At 39.6% G+C, this 19,996-nt stretch overlaps 3 protein-coding genes across 5 annotated transcripts; 1 reads left to right on the plus strand and 2 right to left on the minus strand.

Annotated features, from left to right (window-relative positions):
- Positions 1-603: 603 nt before the first annotated feature.
- LOC106116608 (uncharacterized) lies at positions 604-3,393 on the plus strand. 3 transcript variants are annotated; one of them, XM_013310490.1, is made up of 5 exons: positions 604-948; positions 1,613-1,816; positions 2,113-2,313; positions 2,381-2,526; positions 2,807-3,393. In XM_013310490.1, exons 1-5 carry the CDS (start codon positions 889-891, stop codon positions 2,880-2,882), a joined length of 687 nt encoding a protein of 228 aa, XP_013165944.1. In that variant the 5' UTR covers positions 604-888; the 3' UTR covers positions 2,883-3,393. The 3 variants fall into 3 exon arrangements, with proteins under 3 accessions (XP_013165944.1, XP_013165945.1, XP_013165943.1); XM_013310491.1 differs by having other exon boundaries at positions 604-770; XM_013310489.1 differs by lacking the exon at positions 604-948 and adding an exon at positions 999-1,154.
- A 361-nt stretch (positions 3,394-3,754) lies between these two features.
- jef (major facilitator superfamily domain-containing protein 6 jef) lies at positions 3,755-9,691 on the minus strand. The gene is made up of 9 exons (XM_013310927.1): positions 9,418-9,691; positions 7,483-8,181; positions 7,220-7,412; positions 6,946-7,113; positions 6,378-6,527; positions 6,163-6,276; positions 5,742-6,021; positions 5,332-5,567; positions 3,755-5,234 (listed from the first exon to the last, which is right to left on the minus strand). Exons 1-9 carry the CDS (start codon positions 9,513-9,515, stop codon positions 5,124-5,126), a joined length of 2,049 nt encoding a protein of 682 aa, XP_013166381.1. The 5' UTR covers positions 9,516-9,691; the 3' UTR covers positions 3,755-5,123.
- Positions 9,692-11,851: 2,160 nt separating this feature from the next.
- On the minus strand, positions 11,852-17,863 carry LOC106116495 (glutamate receptor ionotropic, kainate 2). Its single transcript, XM_013310365.1, has 18 exons — positions 17,774-17,863; positions 17,397-17,539; positions 17,076-17,225; positions 16,784-16,932; positions 16,492-16,688; positions 16,082-16,338; positions 15,775-15,842; positions 15,626-15,731; positions 15,493-15,556; positions 15,144-15,286; positions 14,676-14,837; positions 14,135-14,334; positions 13,731-13,932; positions 13,420-13,505; positions 13,270-13,351; positions 13,117-13,165; positions 12,585-12,700; positions 11,852-12,463 (listed from the first exon to the last, which is right to left on the minus strand). Exons 1-18 carry the CDS (start codon positions 17,844-17,846, stop codon positions 11,996-11,998), a joined length of 2,715 nt encoding a protein of 904 aa, XP_013165819.1. The 5' UTR covers positions 17,847-17,863; the 3' UTR covers positions 11,852-11,995.
- Between the last annotated feature and the right edge of the window lie 2,133 nt (positions 17,864-19,996).

Genomic DNA, 19,996 nt, shown 5'->3' on the forward strand with positions numbered 1-19,996 from the left:
CTTAAATCTTTTAGTTTGTTATGTATGTTTAATCTTAGTAATATTATAAATGTGAATGTTTAGATGGATGGATGGATGGATGTTTTTTTGATGGTATCTTCAGAACGGCTGAATGGATCTCGATAAAATTTGGCATACGTATAGAACATAGGCCACTTATGTTCATTTTTAATTACGCTTTGGACAGAATCGCCGGAGACTGCTAGTATATTATAAATGAGAATGTTTTGGTCGATGGATGGATGTTTGTTTGGTATATCCAGAACAGCTGCATAGATCTTGCTGAAATTTAGCATAAATGTAGAACATAGTCTTGAAGAACACGTAAACTAATTAAGTTTTTTCTTCATTCCGCGCGTGCGACAGCTAGTAGTAGTAGTAGTAGATAAATTTCCCAATGATTTTATAGAGCATTTATTTCTTAGTAAACTGAGTCATTGCGTACTTCATTGTTTACCAAGAAGTTTTCTTACAATTTTGGCAATCACTGATATAAAAACGTAATCCAGATAATATAATCGGTCGGCAGCTGTTTCAGAATAACTGATAGCGTAGATAAGATACGAACACCAAACTTAAGACTTCGCAGTCAGTAATCGTTTAGACATGCATACGATTTACAAAGGCGTAGGCGTGAAGTAACGCGACGACCACGTTGCGACAAAGTAACGTGACGGAGGAAACAGTCAAGGTCTTATAGTGACGGTAACATGGTGTGAAGTGACAGGCTTTGGTTACATCTTCTCACGGCTGTACGGAATGACAAGACGGTATGGTGTGAATCAAAGTGACGGTAAAGTTACGGTAATAAATGGAATAAAGTGACGGTAAAACTGTGCTTGGCTTGCAATTTCATAGAGTTAAATGAATTGACATTTGGAAAACACTATGGCTTGTTGTGCCCGAGCTCTTCCCGCCATTTTTCTGCAACTCAATCTCATGTTAATGGTTCGTAATATTAGTTATACCATAGGTCTTTAGATGTTATTATAATATTAATAGGTTACATTCTCGTACTTTAGAAGTGTTTAAAGGTCTTTGTTTATCTCAAGTTAATCCCTTTAGTGATTGTTTTGGTAACGATTATTTGTATGTTGATTAATGACTTATCAAGAGCACTGGGTGAAGAAAACATAGAATTACGAATATTAAATGTACCGTTTTCTTTTCTCTTTATTTCTATAAAATTGTTTAATTATAGTTGATGTTATATATTATTTGGCGAGAGTTATATTTCTAAAATGATTCCAATAGTTTTTTTATACGCCTGAAACAAATAATCGAAAAAGTTTAAAAAAATTATTCATAAATAACTAACTTTTAAATCTTAGTCAACTGGAATATTAAAATTCTAACGTGACCTAAATTAAAATTATCTATTATTTGGCAAATTTAGCTTAGTAATCTGTTTCAGTGGTATCTTATCTCTAACAATATTAACTTGCAGTGCAAGAGACCAAATTCCTTAATTATATCTCAATAACACGTAAACTTAGACAAAAAGTTTAACAGGATTAGGTAAGACTGTGTAATTCGCGAACCTGTGGCACCTCCTTCTGTCCAGCACTCCAGCGCTAGTACTGGAACCGTAAATATTAGGGTAACGTTGCAGATGTACGCGGGTGCGGGATTCGCGACAGCGGCGCGTCTGAAGTGGGACCCAAGTACGTATGTGCCCTTGCGCGAATTGCTGCCACACGAGTATCGTGCAGCTGCTGCGTTGCTGCTTGCAGCTAGTATTGTGTTGTTCCTGCTGGCACATCTAGCGCTTGCAGCGCTGTACTCACGCCGTGCTAGACGACTGTTGCTTGTTATGGTTCGTATTAGTACTAAGCATAGGATAACCCAGTCTAACATAAATCTGAATCAAAGATTTGCAGGACTAGTAATATTTTAAAGGCCAAAAATACATCTGGACATTGAGTTATACGATTTTCGCTATTAAAGTATATCCTTTAGCCCGAGTGCGACATCGCTATAAAAGTTTCCATCCAAAAATCAAGGTTAGATTGAGCGAATTTGAGCTTCGGTTTATATCACCGTATTATCCTTTCCGGTCGGAATATCTGCGATGTTGTAACCAGGTATCTAGTGATGTACTTGTGTTGTCAGTACGGCTGCGTGATGGTGATGATGGTGAGCACGCAAACAGCTTGGGGCTGGTGGACAGGCGTGCGGCTGGCGGGCTGGGCGCACTCCGCGCAGGCTGAAGAACTGCGCCGGGCTATGCGCTTACGGGAGCATTTGGCGCCGCTGCTGCAGGACCTATCGCAGTGGCATCCCCTGCCGCAGAAACTCAATAACTTAATTAAGGTATACTGTACAAATTTAGTAAAATATGATGCCTATAACCCATAAGCTACTACTGTTAATTGTGCAGGAGGCGGAGGCGGACGCGCCGCGCAACGGGTACGTGGCTGTGGCCGCACTGGCGGTGTTCCTGGTGCTGCAGCCCGCCGCCGCCGCGCTGTCGTTGTTGCTGGCTGCACGGACACAACCAACGCGAAGTGAAGATCAAAATGTTAGGTAATACTGGTTGTTACATGATTAGCACGAGACGAGTGATGAAATACCTCAAAGTAAGTAAAAAGTAAAGACTTTTGCCCATCTGCCAAAAGTAACCTGAAGGCTTGACTTATTTTAAAGTTTGAAGTGTTACTTCTTGGTGTTTAAAATGATTATAGTATGTAGTTCTATTTATTTCCATCTGTTTTACGTATGGCATTGAAGACATACTTCAAAGAGTACTATTAAGGAGAACGGAAACGTATTTTATGAATATAGCTAGTTAAATCTGTCTTTCCAGCGTCACCACGAGCTTAGACAGCGAGAGGCGGCCGTTGCGGACGGCGTACAAGAACGGACGACTTGTTCTAGTCTAGTCTTAGTTATTGTTGGAACTATGGCTTTACACTGGCGTAATATCTGAACAAACACATATTTGGGAAATCAATGATAACAGTAATAGTTTGTCTAATTCATAACGTAATATGATGACTATTTAGTTTATAATATTAGATAGTTTTGATATTGTATACTCGTGGTATTATTTTAAATTTTTAGAATTTTTTAGGTTAGATTCTTTGCACACTTTTACATACATATTAATTTTATGTAAACTAAAGCGTGTTAAAAGTTTGTTAGCAATTTCTTGATTTTAAATTTCAAAGATTTTTCTCTTCTTCTTCATTGTCGTTGCAGTCTTGTCAGACTGGTCGTGGTCAAAGGTTTTTAGGTTAGGAGAAAGTTTAATGTTAAGACTGTTTAATATTGTGTTTTTTATTTGATATGTGTTCAATTTTTGTATAATAATTACTAGATATTTGATTAGATTTAGTTTTTAATTACATCGTAAAATAAAATAAGCTGTAACTGCCAATAAACTTCCACGCGAATTTATAAAATAATAAATAGGTTTACTTACGAACTTTTTTTCTCAATCTCTTGTTATTTATGAACCAAAACTGACAACTAATAATTGAATCCCTTTGACCTGTACTTAAGAAACGCTATTCATTCAACCGCAGTACTGAGCGTATTAGGAAAAATCTTACTAATATTATAAATGCGAATGTTTGATTGGATGGATGGACGTTTTTTTGAAGTATCTTTAGAATGGCTGTATGGATCTCTCTGAAATTTGTCGTAGATGTAGAACCATGTCTGGTAGAACACAGGCTACTATGTTTTAAATACCGCGCGGACGGAATCGCGGGCAACAGCTAGTGGGACATAAATAAAACGGCTAATATGAATAGTTCAACATTGATTGTAATACATCAGAAGTTGAGAGCCGGCGCTCAGGCGCGCGGACGCCGTGCAAAAATATATAACTGTGCCTCCCCGCGAACGTACATCACAACAAACCTATATATACATATACATATGTATATAGCTATCATTTATATTCACTACATAGTCAACAAAAATATAGAATCATTGGATAGAGCAACGCGCCGATTTTTATTTAGTCACGTGACATATAGATGCTCATAAATTTTAATCTCAACGCTCATTTGAGCGTGAACTGAGAAACTGAGTGACAATATTTAAAATCATATTTTTTTAAAATTATTTGAAACCGATACTACTTAGTGCATGTTTTTTTTTGTTATTTTATTTATTTTAATTATTCATTCAACAATTTCTAAGAAGAAATACACTCAGGCATTACCACAATAAATTATTAGACTTGTAACCTTGAGCATCGTCACATAAGCGTTTAGAATTATACAACATTTAAGATAATGCTCAAAATATTAAGACAACAGGCGCTTTACTCCATCTCCATACATTTAACACATCACACAATGATATGACATCGTCAATTAGCTCACATACATACATTTATAAATAATTTTTAATTACAAAGATTTAGCAACATTCAATGAACTGCCGACGAACTTTGCGACTCAATGAGCATTTGTATAATATCATGACTCAATATTTCTCATGGCTCATTTGAGTTATAATATTTAATGAATAATTTTAATAATTTCTTTGCTATTTAATGTGACACGGCAGATATTTTGTAGTCTATTTTATTACTGCTATTTTACAAAAATCGAAAACTTCACAAAATAGTTAACCTTAAAATTGACATAACGGTCTACCGGCTATTTAATTTGGTGTTATTTTTATATGTACAATGAAATCCTACTTTCATTGTAGGAAGTTGGTTATTTACAATGAAATTAATCTTGTGTGGGATTTAGTCGTGCGCTAATGACTATTTTCACTGAATGCGTGTTCCAAAATTTACTTATTCAAAAAACTAATCTGTGTTTGTCGTCAGCAGATTCCAGTAGCGTTTGTAATGCCTATTTACAAGTAACAAATATCCGTCGACGAAACTTTAACATCTAATAAGTATAGGACGATAGATCAACATGAAATATCCAACAAAAGCAACAACAAATAACATCTCGGAATTACTAACAATAGTTTTTTTTTTCACTACTACGACATATAATTTGTTGTATAATAATTCTTTATATATTGAAAAAGACATCAAAGAACGTATCAGGTTTACATGGACTTAATAGTAGAGCAACATTGTGCTTTTAACTTGGGTTTGAGGTTAGATGGAGGGTTGACTTGGTTAACTGGAACAGCTAGGGCGCTTATCTGTATGCGGGACCGGGGGCGGGAGCGGCCTGCTCGGATAAGAAGGGATTAGAGGGTCGTGGAGGCGGGGCGCCCGGCACACTCAGGCTGTCTGCGCCCGCGTAGCTCTGCAACAAAATGACAAGTGGTTCAGTGAGACGCAGCTTGTATTTATAAATATAATATAAATCGAGAACTTGGCAGAAGATAAACGCGTAAGTTTACTTGTGTAGCGCCGTAGGACTCATGGTTGGCGAGGTCTGCGAGGCGCGTGGAGGAGAGCGCGCGAGGCAACGGATTGGATGGCACGCCATGCGGCGCCAGCACGCCCGCCTCTGCCAGCGCGCGCGCCTCGTCCTCTGCCTCGCCGCCCGCACCTGCTCCGCCCGTAGCCTCCCCACCGTCACGGAAGTTCACGAAAGCGAACGCCGCCAGCGCCACCCCACACAGCAACCCGTAGCCTGACAAACATTAGCAACGTTGTATTACGTTGTATACTTTTAGATATGGAGTTCAATATGGATAAAGAGTCATAAATCAGTGGGAGCAGTTGCCACCTTCATAGATTAGTATGAAGAATTAAATAAGGACTAGAAAAAGCAAAAACGCCAATTGTTTCTGTAGTACGGATGTACCTGCAAAAGTCCTTGTAGTGCCCCATCGTGTAACTGCGATGCCGCCGAGCACGGCACCGCAGCCGCGGCCGAGGCCGTGATGCAGGCCCTGTAGCACGCCCTGAGCGGAGGAACGGAGGCGCGGCGGAGCACCGTGTGCGATATACGAGCAGCAAGCAGCCCACACCGCCGCGTGCGTCACACCCTGCACGAACTCGAAAGGCAGCACCCACCACGGATCCGGCAGCCATGCTATGTATAGGAACCGAAGCACGTTGCCAGCAAGACCAAGGCACAACACCTGCCAAACAAGATGATAACCATTACTTGAACAATTACAAAGCTGACTCTGAAGATGAAATCAAAGACTTTATAAGACTTGGATGAAGTTCATAACCGGGCACTATTGATGAATTCCAATCGTACTAGTAAAATAAACTACCTTAACATGTCCCATTTGAGTGATCAATTTAAAGCTGAAAAAGTATGCGAAGATCTCAGAGATGTGGTTGATGACTGAAGCAACGCCGAACAACGTAGGAGACCCGCCCTTGTCCTACAAGTAAAAGACATCCTGTTATCAAAATTGTTAACTTAAAAACCGAGAAATAATAACTGGCTTTAGTTTTGATTCAAATAATTATGAAATAAGTAGACCTGCAGATGCCAAAAGAGGAATGTAAAGATGAGTCCAATGCCGAAGCCCATGAACCAAGCAACCAGTAAGAAAGAGGCTGCTTTTACGTTCTGGAACTGGCGCAGCACTGTCACCCACTCCGGCATCTCGCGCGTCGTCTGCGCGAACACCTGCACACACACCACCAACATACAACTTCTCTGCTCACCCTTTAAATAGGGACCTATATATCACTGTTCTCCATGACTTTCTCACAAACAATATCTCAGTAAATATACCGAACTGAAAAACTCATTTGCGTGTTCAGCTTTCTGAGGTTCTTTCTACCGACGCTAAAGTTATTTTTAGAACAAAAGGTGAACAAGTTTTTCAAGTATTGATCGTTCAAGGTAAGAATTAATTTATTCTGCTTTTTGGCTCCGCTGTTAAAAGAGAGTTTCATAAAACAGCGACCGATATATCATAACTTATTGTGGCATCATAGCCCAGAGACCGTTTTAAATTGACCTATTAGAAGGTGGTTTTCTTCAATTAACCAGTTAATGTTGACCTATAGTTAAACTTGACTTTGTTCGATTGTTGGTGTACCTTAGCCTGTTCGAGTGTAGGCTGGGGGCGCGCAGGGGCACTGGTGTCGAGTCCTGGCAGTTGCAGCTGTTCCGCTAGCTGCTGCTGCAGCTTCTCCTCGCGAGTAGGAGACTGCGGCGCGGCAGTCACCATCGGTTCTGGCGGCAGCTCCTCGTACTTGAACTTCACCTGTATCATCGAGTTCAAGATGTGATTGCACTCTCAGAAAACCAGCGAAAACTGGCAGAAAGCCTTATTCTATAGCCATTTATCGCCAGTAACCAAAATAACAAACCTGTGTTGCAGTGATAAGGGCTGCTCCCATTAGCACAGAGAACGTAGCGAAACAGATGGTGTAGTTCTTCTCGTAGCGCTGCGGGCCGCCGCATGGGTGCTTGCTGAATGCCGTGCTGTGGTCCAGCGCAATGCCCACGAAGAACATCGCTAGACCCCAGCCCAGCGAGCCGAACATGCGCTGGTGGCCGTATCTACACCATAATGAAATATATTCTTTTATCTGATGTTACAACGAAGACTCAAAGTAAAAATGAAACTCACCTATCTGCATCCTCTCCTAACAAGGTAATAACAGCGGAGTCCGCAAGAGTAATTGCAGGAGCACTAAAGAATTCGCCAATAACCACCAATAACAGAAGTAAAAAGAAGGTCTTTTGAATATCTGGCGTACTGTACACGATAAAGGAGTGGAGGGGAGTGACCCAGTTGCCGTTGATATTTGGATCATAGTCGATAGCGTCATCTACGGGAAGCGGCGAGCCGACGTGAGCTGCCGCCGCCGATCTGTGGAAGGAGCGAAACTCGTTCTTTGTCCACTCATCGTCGTAGCTAGGCGTATCAAGGCGGTAGTCAGTCTTGTTGATCGGGTGGATGCAGGCAACAGCGCTAGGCTGCACCCAGCTCAGTGGCAGCGTGAAGATAATCCAAGCGCCAAGTGAAGCAAGGAGTAAAGTGCGTCCCTTCTGCCAACGATCCGCTAGACCTCCCCAGAATGGAGCCGACAAGAATTCAACAAAAGGTCGGGTCCCGATGAGCAAACCGCATTGTCCGGCGTTCATGCCCATCTGCTTGAAGTAGACTCCCATTAAGGGGAAGAGGGAGCCGAATGCGGAGTAGAAAAAGAAGTAGAATGTCTTGACGGTGAGAAGTTCTGGGTCGACGGCGCCGGGGCCGCACATCAATTCCAGCAGGTCGCTGCGCCCGCGCACCTTGTGCGTCGCATCCTTCGGAGCTGGATACCTGCGCCAATTGATTTTTATTTCAATATCTGTACCAATTCTTATATTGAAAATCGCTATTAGATAAAGTTATCGTGTTTATTTTTTACGGTGAACTGAAAAAGTCATGAAAACTTTTGCAATAAACGCTCAATAGAAGTTATATGATAAAAACATTAGGAAGAAAATCACTAAAGCGTTCGGTAGCTTGTGACCTCGCTCTTCGTTAAAACACAAACATGCCTCAACAAATCAATACATGCGATGTTACCAACAGGAAAACTCCTCGCAAAATTAAAGATCAAAAGATTCTTGTAACATTAAGGATTAATTCAACAAAGGAAGGATACGTAAAAAGACGAAAGAATAGCTCAAAGCGATTAACTGGATTTTGGTTTAACTTTGTTAGACTATAGATTTGATTTTTATCTTGAAAAAATAAAATGCTTTTTTCCATTTCTGATCCAAATTAAATTTCTCTTTCATTTTCTATACGTATGTTTATAAACATTTTTGCTATCAAAAGCTTAAATGCAAAATTCGCTGTCGTTGTTTTTCTAACCTGCGGAGAAATCAATAAAGGCCGATCTTGAAATAATGACCGTGTATTGTAACGTTGAAATCACAAACAGCAATAAATAGCGTATTTAAGATAAACAACATTTTATGTAATTCTTACTGCCGTTAAGAGTGTTAATGATTCACTTAGGAAGACTCTTAGTGTAGATTTGTATACATCAACAATTAAAGCCTTACTTAATAACTATAAGTGCGATGTGTAATATATTAAAAGATTGATGGATCAATCTGTCGTAAATATGAGAAAATGTTCTGATCGAGCTAGCTTTCTAGGTCAGGGTCAAGTTGGTTAGAATTAGGTCACAACTGGAGAGAGGGGAGAGTCCCGACTCTGATAACATATAAGCATTTATAGACAAAAATTTGCATTTTCTGCGTACTTATAAGTGCATAACGATCTGAAATTGGGTTTTTCTAATTTGATAACTACACATATATTTTAAAATAATTATTAAGTAATAAATATAATGTTTTCTATAATAATAATAATGTTTTTAATAATAATAGATAACCAGTTTTGCGTTATTTATCAATGGAGCTTATCTTAGGTCCATAAACCAAATATTCAAGAACCCTTATATCAACATTGACATTTTCAGTTATATAAAAACACTATAAATTTTGCAGGTAAATTCGTTCACGTTATAGCAGTAGATAAGGATTAAGGATTGGCACAGACCTGGAGGTGTCGACCTCGCCAGTCTCGTCGGGGCGTACGAGGGGCCGCGCGGCGGTTGCGGGGGGCGCGAAGGGCGCGGGTTCGTGCGGCGGCTCCATATTGCGGCCGCGGACTGCCGCCTCCAGGGCCAGCAGAGCGCTCGATGTTGTCACGCAAGCGCTTTACAAGTAGCAGCCACGCAAGCGCATTGAAACCAGCTGCCACGAAGACCGGCCGCAGGCGCCCGCCCGTCTGCTGCCTAACGATCTGACCTCAACCGAATCATCCACTTACATCAAACTTCCTCTTAAGTTTTCTACTCTACATTTATATTATTGTAGAATCCATCGATTCTTTGACCGATGGACTACTTATACACAAACTAATATCGATCTTTATACGTTAGAATTGTGCTGATATTTTTATAGTTTTGTGGTTCCTTGTAATAAAAGTGGTCTTATCCTTTTGAATGTAACGGCTGAAATGATTTAATAGATTTTAGGCTTCTCAAAGCATTTCTATCACACAAAACATCCATTACTTTATAAAACTACTGGCTGTAGTCGGCGACTCCGTCGACGCGTAATTAATAAAAAAAAAATTGTTGCCTTGTTGTTGCCTTGTTCTTCCAGGCTATGATTTCTTCATCTATGCAAAATTACAGCGAGATCCATGCAGCCCTTCTGGAAATACCTTCCAACATCCATCCATCCATCTAAACTTTCGCATTTATAATATTAGTAAGATTGGTATAAAATCTATTCCTGGCCTTGTTTATTTTATCCAGAGTACAGAAATCCTTATCTCAGTCTAGTTAATTTAATAGCATTTTCCACTTCTGTTAGCGTTGTGTTCAAGTGTCCGACCGCGTTACCTAACTGGAAATTGGCACGTGTTGAAAATAGGTTGTCAAAAGTTTGTCAGGTGATTGTTAAATATTAAGTTCGTTTATGTCGAAAAAGCTCTAAAAGTAACCCTTAAGTAAGGGGGATCAATTAAAGACTCTGAGTACGGGTGAGTTATTTAATCTTATATCTTTAAATGAGCAATTCTTGTATATATATATATATAATTGGAATCTCGGAATCGGCTCCAACGATTTTCATAAAATTTAGTATATAGGGGGTTTCGGGGGCGATAAATCGATCTAGCTAGGAATCAATTTTAAAAAATGTCATTTTATTCGTGTTTTATCGATAATCAACTTAAACATAAACTTAACTTTTTCTATCGGTAAGATCGAAAAATATTATTCATATTTCATCATTTTATTAGTAATTCGTACTTAAATATATTATAATTTCCAAAAAACACAATTCAAAAAAATATCGAGCAAAGCTCGGCCATCCAGGTACTATTAGTCAATATTACGAAGATTCGTGTTACGTCACAAACGTAATTCGTTCCATCTACGGGGAGCTACGGCGTAGCGTCATGTAGAGCTTTGTCTGACAAAATATAGTCGTATGAATGTTCGCGCATCATTTATTAATCATATATTAACGTGTATATAATAGATACATTTAACAGTGGTAGAGCCCGCTTTAACATCTTCGCACGAATTGTCCCGACTCGCCCGGTGAAATACCACGACCATACAGAAGACACGCGTCAAGTGGAAGCTATTCCGCGTTTCGTCTGATAAGTGTGCGTCCCGGAGGCCTAATTTAGTCCTCTTTCCTTTCCCACCCTTTTTCTTATAAGGAAAGGATGGGAAGTGGAAGTGGACTTTCCGGATGAGAGGATGCATGGAAAGGGAAACATTTTTTTTCTGTGCATCCTCTCCTCCGTCGATTAAAGGTAGGCAACGCGTATGCAATTGCGTATGTCTATGGGCAACGGTCACGATTTCAGGTGGCCGCTCGCTCGTTTGCCACCTTATGATATTAAAAAAAATACTGATTCAAATGTTTTTCTTTTTTGTTCCCTTTTGAGAACAAAATATGTAAATATTTCAGAAATAACAATGAAACATTTATATATATTTAAATTATTCTGAGAACAAAAATCCTCGCAAAGAAAAAAAGTTCAAAAATCAAAAACATTATTGAAATCAATTTATTAGTAAATAACATACAATTATTTAACTTAACCTAGTTTGAAATGAGTCACCTGGTTTTATTATTAACAAAAATATAATTTTTTTTTCAAAAAATACTACAGGTGAAGGTACAAAATTATTTTCTTTAACTTTTAATATCGGAAATAAATTCTAAAAAAAAGAACTTTAATTTTAAATATTCTGTTTTGTGAAAGCCAAAGACTTCCAGTAAAAGTTCTTTGATAAAAGCGTTATGGAATGTCGTACCATATGTAAAAATGTTAAAATTATGAATAATGAAAATAGAACGTAATTTTTTATTATGTTAAATTTAAATAGTGTACAATGTTAATATGTTTTTATTATTTACTACTAATAATTGACTAGAATTAGGAAACTAGATAATTAGATAAGTACTAGAAGTTAGTATGTTTAATACTTAGTGAAAAATTTTGCTTTTTTTTTCACTTATATTTACGTCATAAATGAATCGCTGCACCGACTACATTATTTTTTTTATTTTATTAAGTGTTGTAGCAATAAAATATCTGCTAATATCTAAGGTCTGGGTGTGGTGTGTCTAGCCAGGCGCAAACTAGCCGCATGCATTGAAGACCGTCTAGCACTGGTGCGGGGTCGCAGCCTTGGAGATTGTCCACGAGACCCGATCTCCTCAGCCAGCGACCCCTCGGATACCGCCGACCCTTCCCGGGATCCGTCACGGGAAGCAGAGTCGACCAACTCAGCGAGACCACCAGACCCAGACCGGGCAGGAGACTCCGGAGTGGGTGGCAACAGTGGCCCGTACAGCGGCTTCTCGGAACGTTCCAGACTGAACACGAAGCGGATTTCAGTCCAAAGGCGACGTCTGTAGGATTCCGATGGGTCTCTAGGATGTCTGGCCGCCGCCCACGCTAGGTCACAGAAGGAGACCACCACGCCCAGTGCACAGCCCACCACCAGCACCACGAAAAGACCGAGGAAACTATTCATGTCCAGTTCTTCACCACCATGCTCCTCTTCTTCCTAAAAAGTGTATAATCTTTTAATAGGAAGTTTTGAAATGTCCAGAGAAGTCGAAACAAGTAATAAATTCAAGTTTTTTGTCTTGAACGAACGAGGACGAAGATAACGAGCGTCAGTTAACCTTGCAAGCGCCGCCGCCGTGCATCTCCTGCCACCAGCGCTGTTTCATCTCGCGCAGCTCGCCCGCCTCCTGCAGGTTCAGTAGCGCCAGGTTCATCGCCTGACGATACTCGGAGTCTGCCGCAACAACAACACTACATAAAAACATATTCAGCACCACCAATTGCTCTCTTATTATTCGGACAGCAATTACAATAATTGCAATACTAATAACACAGACAATTTAACGACATATTTTGCTGTTTCCATTCGATCGTGTAAAGATTTTAGAGAAAATCTTACTAATATTATAAATGCGAATGCTTGGATGACTGGATGTATTCTAACATACATCCATCCAGTTTGTTAGAAGGAATCTTCAGAACCGATGCATGGATTTCGCTGCAATTTGGTATTTTTTTTTTTATATTACAAAGGCAACCGAGCATGCGGTATAGATGTAGAATATAGCCTGGTAGAGCATATAAGCTATTAAGTATGTACGGAAGGAGTCACGGACGACAACTAGTCATTGTATAAAACTGAAAACTTACTTTTCTTCATAGCGATTCCATAACCCTTGCTATCGAGAGGTTCACCAACCTTACAAAAAAAAGTAAAAAATTACCTATTTCGTAGAAATATAAATTTGAGTTGCTAGTGTAAACCGCGCATACAAAGTGCACACGTAACAGTATTGTACTGACCATAGTGATGTCGCACTGTCGCTCTATGTTGTACTCTATGGACGTCGACTCCATGAAGAAGGCGTAATTTTCATTCCTCACTCTATAGAAACAAAATGTGTATAAAAAAAGATTTAAAAAATTATATAAGATAAACAAATAAAAGGTTACTTTTCTATTCCTGCGACGTTGGACTCCGGCTGCTTTTCATCCTTCATTTTTTGGTACATTTGCTGGTAGAGCGCGTTTTGAGAAATCTGAAAAAACCGTTACTCTAGAAAATTACAACCAATTTTCTAACAAAAATGTGTACTTTCCAATTATGCACCATAAAAAAGTAATTATTATATTTAAAACCGACATATATTAAAAGGTTCAAACCTAATTATGCTTTTGCTAAATTGTAAACTTGAATAAAGTTTGGATAGCAAAATACATATAAATGTTATGAAGAATGAAATGTTATGAACGTATGAAGATACCTCAAAGAATGTGTAAGTGGATCCCCCCGCTTTAGCACCGAACTTGATTCCGTAAGGATTATTTGCGAGCTCCTGCACGTTGTGTATGAGGTCAGTGGGGGTCTTCTTGGCGAGCAGTGTGGCCAGGTTGGCTGTGTACGAGCTGGTGATCACCAGCGCGAACAGCCACCACGCGCTCGCAACCGCACGCGTACCGTACGCACTGGTGCAAAGAATGTTATCTATAAATGCCGTCTCACTCATTCTCCCTGTGAATAACAGAGATGAAAATACGTTTGCACATAGATGGAAACTACAGTAAGGTTTTTCTAAGGTTTCTAAGGTTTTTCTATAACAGATGTTATTCTTTACTCTCATTTATTAGTAAAATTCAGTAATTTGTAAAACAGTTTAAGTAAACATACACGGGTGCAATTTCTGAACCCTGGAGCAGAACAGCGCCAAGGTTGAACCAGAGCGCGTTGGCGAGCGTGAACTGGTTCTCGAGGGCTGGGGGGTCCTCGATGCACGGGTAGGGGTTCTGCCACTCCTCTGGACACAGCCTCCCCACCACGTACAGCACGAGAGAGGTGCCCAGGTACGCGAAACCTAAGCATACCCATACCTGGAAAACACGAGTTATATACTCCAAGTACTCCTGAAGACAGCACTAGACGTTACTTAAGAGTGGTCAAAAAATAGAGGATTCATGTTTGCAGTACTTAATTCATCAAAAAAAACCCACAAAACATGACTACTGGTACTAACCAGAAATATGATTTGGCACGCCGAGAACAACAGTTCTCTCGTACCCGACGTGTCATCTCAAGCCTACAACATTTTTACTCCACTGTTCAAGGTTAAAGAATCTTTTAACTTGCTTGAACTGATTCATCAGAATTTGGGGCATGATTTCAGATTTCATAATACATGACGTAGATCTGAATGTTTGTCAGTTATACGTACCCCGCTTGAGAAGGGCAGGAGGAAGGCAAAGAATGCTGGTCCTGGCGGCTTAGGTTTGCGGAACAAGATGCTGATGCCGAGGTTCATGAAGGGCGTGGTGAAGTCCACGGCGCGCTCCCGGTCCGCCGTGATCGTCAGGTCCGTGATCGCGAAGTGAATGTCCTTCACACAAACATAACACAATCTCTAACATATCATTCTTTGTTTTTACAAAATATATTGCTTCTCATCACAGGTACTTCTAACAGTTTTGCAGTTGAAAGTTATATGTACATTTTCTTCAAAATACTGAAATGTATAGCAATATAAAGCTGTTACGGCAGTGATATCAAATTTTTAAATAGTGCTTTTTAAATAATAATGGGCGCCCGGACGCCAGATAGTGGTACTACTTTTAGAGGCACCAGATTCTTGCAACCGGGCGCCCAATACGGCCCTGGAATAAGTAAGCTAGTTCATGTTAGTTACAGGATCATCCATGAGGCGACGCATCATGCCGTTCCAGCCGCGACCTGGCGTGTAGCTGCCGTACACACCGTTCTCCTGCTCTATGAACGTGTAGTTGAAGTTCAGCAGCTTGGCCAACTTCTCTATCAGCTCGATGCAGTAGCCTGCACATATAACATAGGACAAGACAGCTAAGAAAGCCGAAGAACGAACCAAATCCTTGCCAGATTCAAATTAAAATTGGTGTCAAGTATATTTCGATAAAGCCTAGTCGCTCCTAACTTACCTAGGATCTAGAGCTTTCCGGTGGGGCAAAGTAATAGGATTGTATACCCATTTCAGATTACTAAATTCGATATATTGTACCAACCTTCGTACCGGTTGTTACCGGAGAGCCGGTCCGTCGACTGCTGGATCATTACGTACGGATCGTTCTGAAATAAAATATAGATACGTTGCACTTTGTTAGGTATCTTGTACTATGTTATGTTGTGTTATGTTACCAGTGCGATGAGTATGTTGAATGTGCGGTTGGTCATGATGTCGGAGGGCAGGTCGGGTGCGGGCTGAGTGCGGCGGTGCCAGGCGAGGCCGGCGCGGGGAGCCCAGCGCGCCACCGCCGCGCCCGCCGCGCTGCAGCTCGTGCACTGACAGCGCCGCCGCACGACGCGCCCCGCCCACACCCCACCGCAGCGTGCCCCCCACACCGCCCCACTCCTCCTGCACAAATTATTCATGAAATTATTATAATATGATAATAACACTATACTGCTAAATAAATAGTGAATAATACTAAATAGACATTGTTAAGAATGTCCAAAACAAAACAATGCTATGCCATACAATGTCATAGGTTGATCGTTTTTAGATCTTGAACGATTCGTTTTTTATGAAGTTTCAAGTAGCTTTAGTTAATCCTCGCTTTCTTATGTCAAGTTTTAATCTAATGAGAGATATACCGATCGTATATAATTAAGCAGGGTATCAGCGTGGAATGCAGCGCAGCCGGTGCAGGAGGCGGCCGCGATGGCCGGCAGCTGCAAGTACTGCAGCGCGGCGGCGGCGGCCCGCGCGGCGTCGTGCGCCAACACCAGCTCGCTGGCGGCCGCGCTCGGCTCCGCTCCGGCGGCCTCCTGCAGCCGCCGAGCATATGCTCGCTGCCACTGCGACATTAGCTCCGTCACACGCTCACACTCCGGATCAAATAAGTGTATACCTTAGAGAAATTAAAAAAATAAACATAGACAGGGGCTTCATTCTTTTCTTAAAGTGGTCGCGCAGTAGGAGGAATGATATTTAGTAGATTTTTTTTACGAAATCTTAACGACTCTCTGTACGATAGTATAAGATATTTCAGGAACTATCTTACTGGTGATGTTGGCACCGCTGTGACTGTAGCCGGCGAGGTCCTGAGTGTGGAAGTCTAACGCGAGCAGCAGGTAGGAGTGGCGCGCTCCCAGCAGTCCCGCGCGCTGCGCCGCGTCCAGCACGCGCACTGCACACTCCGCCTCACACCAAATTATAAAGTTGGTCGCGCCGAACTTCTTTAATACCAGCAATAAATTCCTGGCAATAACAGTACTTTTTATAGACAAAAAGACGCGCAAAGCGTTTTGAGTGATTGTCCTATAAACAGGTGAACAATCTTTTGTAAAGTATACCTGAGCAAAGCGTCGTCTTCCGGCGGCGGTAGCTGATGGGGTATGATGTCTACGCCGGCACTAGCCAGCCGAGCTGCGCCCCCCGCGCCTCCCTCGTGTAACAGCACAGCGCTGCTCCAGCCCTTGGCCACGCAAACCTCTGCGCACGCCTGCACATTTTACACCAGGCTAACGTGCAGCCAAGATAAACAATGGCAAAATTTCTCGCAATCCGTCGATCTAGTTCTAGGCCTACCCTTACTGATATATACTATATAAGTCGGTATGAAATTGTTTTAGAATAAAGCAATACCTGAGCAATAAGGTCAGGATCCGGCAGCAATTGTAAGGCAAAGACGGCGTCGGTAGAGGGCGCGGAGGCCGGCAGCAGCAGAGGCAGTCCTGCGCGCACCGCGGCAGGAAGTGCTGCCACATCACCCACAAGCGCACTTAGTCCTCCCCCCTACGATCGTAATATAAGTTAAGCAGCCGCAAAATCACTACCTCTTCGTGATACTGTACTGTTCAACGCAATAATGTTTAGAATCCTAAATAGGACTTGTTACAAGTGATTTATTTTCTGTTCAGTATTTCTTTTTGCTAGTAGCTAAGCTTTTGTTCAATTACACCACACCTGATCGCAGACAGTTTGTGGCAGAGCGAGCGGCTCTAGCGGCTCAGCCTGCAGCAGCACGGCGCAGGGCTCCTCGCAGCCGAGCGCCGCGTCAACCGCCGCCGCCAGCCGAGCCGCACGCTCCGGTTCCGTGCACACCACGCCTGCACACAGACACCGAACCATGTGTACCTAGGATTACCACAGTCTGCAACTTCTTGCAGACTGTGGTAATCCTAGTAGGTCTTCACCTAAGTCAACCCATATTTATGCCTAGGCACATATTTGTATTCACTTCTAGACACAACACAAACAGAACATTTCGATACTCCTCAAAAAGGTTAGCTTTGCACTTAACAATGCTATTATATTTTCAATAATTAAACACTTTTTCTAACCAATTTGCAAATCATCCTCCGCGACTATACAGCTGATGCACAGCACATACAGTATACACGTGCGTGTCCACATAGCGCGGACATGTTATGTTCCCGCCACCCCCCTTCACTCTGACACCCATCCCCCCGCACTCTGCTATTTCTGGCTCGTCCAGACTATGCGTAAGCGTTCCGCGCTTGTTTTTTATTTAAATTGTGTCACTAGTTCTCCCCATTTCAAGTGAATTCAAACAATCAATTTAAAAATAGTATAGACGATTGTTTTACTTATAACTCGTGTTTCCTTTCCAATCATTTACTTTCTTATTGAATTTAGACCGTAATCTCATTATGTCACCTTAAAAAATAGAAATATTTTCCATCATTATAATAGAATAAAAGCTCACCTTCCCATATCTAATGTTATTAAGAGGAAAGATTTGATTTTTCAAATGACCTAATCTCAGGAAGTACCGGTCCGATTTGAGAAATTATTTTTTTGTTGGATTGTCCATTTATAGCGGAAAGCTTTAAGCTATACAACATTAAGCTGCGACCAATAATTTTATTTTAATTCCGCGCGGACGGTGTCGCGGGCGACAGCTGTTTAGAGAATATTTATGGATAGGTATGAAAGGAATGGGAAGTTGGTAAGGCTTCATAGAGAAATATAATTAATATTTCAATAAGTTTAAATCTATTTAAATTAAACTGCCTTAAACTATACATACAATGGAATCTGTTTTATATATAGATACATCAACGTAAATTTAAAAAATACACATACTTGTAAGTATATGACAAAGATCATTAAACTTTGGCATATATATATTTTAGGAATTTGTATATTTTAAAACATTCATAATACACATCTCGTTGGGGAAACGTGTTTTTCGAATAAGTACATTATCCAGAAAAAAAATCTACAAAAAAAATATTTTTTAATTTTTTTCTACAAAAAAAAATATTTTTTATTTTTTTTCTACCTTAAAACTTATAAATATTTAGCGATAAGGTAACTGATATTATAAAATATTTTTTTATATTAAACATACATTTTTGTCTAATGTTTTCGCCTACAAATGCTTTTATCACCCGTAAAATTTACATTTTCTATTATAATATTTTTGTATTTATTATATTTAATTTAAAATTATAGTTAATTAATATGTGTGTCTTTTTATCTTTGTTGAAGTACCTGGTAAAATAAGCACACATAAAAAAAAACGCAAAATTTATAATACAACCAGATTTCATTTTCATGCAAAATAAAAAATTAAAATTTTGAGCATAAATATTCACCTAATTGCTTTTATTTTTTTTACTGGCAATAATTTAATTTATGAATTCATTTTCACCCAAAAAAAATCAAAAAATATAAACTATAGCCTGACCAGAGATATAAAAAACTTCGCCATATTGAAAAATATGGGACTAATTTCTTTGCGTCCTTTAGAAAGTGATTAACATCAAATTAATTGCTCCTAGGCAAAGATTTTTATAATCTTAGTTAGCTTGTATAACGAAATCTGAATGCTTATAGTATAATATGTTTTTATCTTAAAAATAAATAACAATTTTATTGAACAGGAATCAAGAATTTTCTACAAAATAAAAAAAAAACAATTTCCATATTTAAAATACACATAAATCTTTGAATCTGAAGTTAAGAGAAATTAATAGTTATCAAAGACATTTTTAGCTTTAATATTTTTTTTTGTCTACATTTAAGCTAAATCTTCAGATTAAAAACCAAATATACCGTGAATGATACAGAGAAATATATAAAAAAATCACTAAATTCAAAGGAATGGCAACAAAACTAAATAACTACCCAATCAAGAATTATTAAACTATATAACATGGCCATTTTTAATATAAACAGAAAATATAAAAAATATTAAAACATAACAAAGCCATTGTAATAGATGAAAAAATTAAAAAAAAAATTAATGCTCAATTAACTAAAAAATATGGAGAATTTATTCTTAAACACCAATTACTGGTAACATTTCTTTTTTTATAAGTACAATTTTTTTTTTTTTAAGAATAAAATGCTTCTAGTCCTTGCTATGGGTACCAAATGACATCATCGATGAAATTTTGCAATAATTACTTAATAGATTTTATCTTGTTAAAAATGTTTTTAGATTTACTACAGTTTTCTAGATATAAATGCACACGAAATCATAAACATGATTTAAAAATTATCTAATTAAATATTCATGCAAAAAAAATATTGCA

The sequence above is a fragment of the Papilio xuthus genome, unplaced genomic scaffold (assembly GCF_000836235.2).
Source record: "Papilio xuthus unplaced genomic scaffold, Pxut_1.1 DF827714.1, whole genome shotgun sequence".
Taxonomy (NCBI): domain Eukaryota; kingdom Metazoa; phylum Arthropoda; class Insecta; order Lepidoptera; family Papilionidae; genus Papilio; species Papilio xuthus.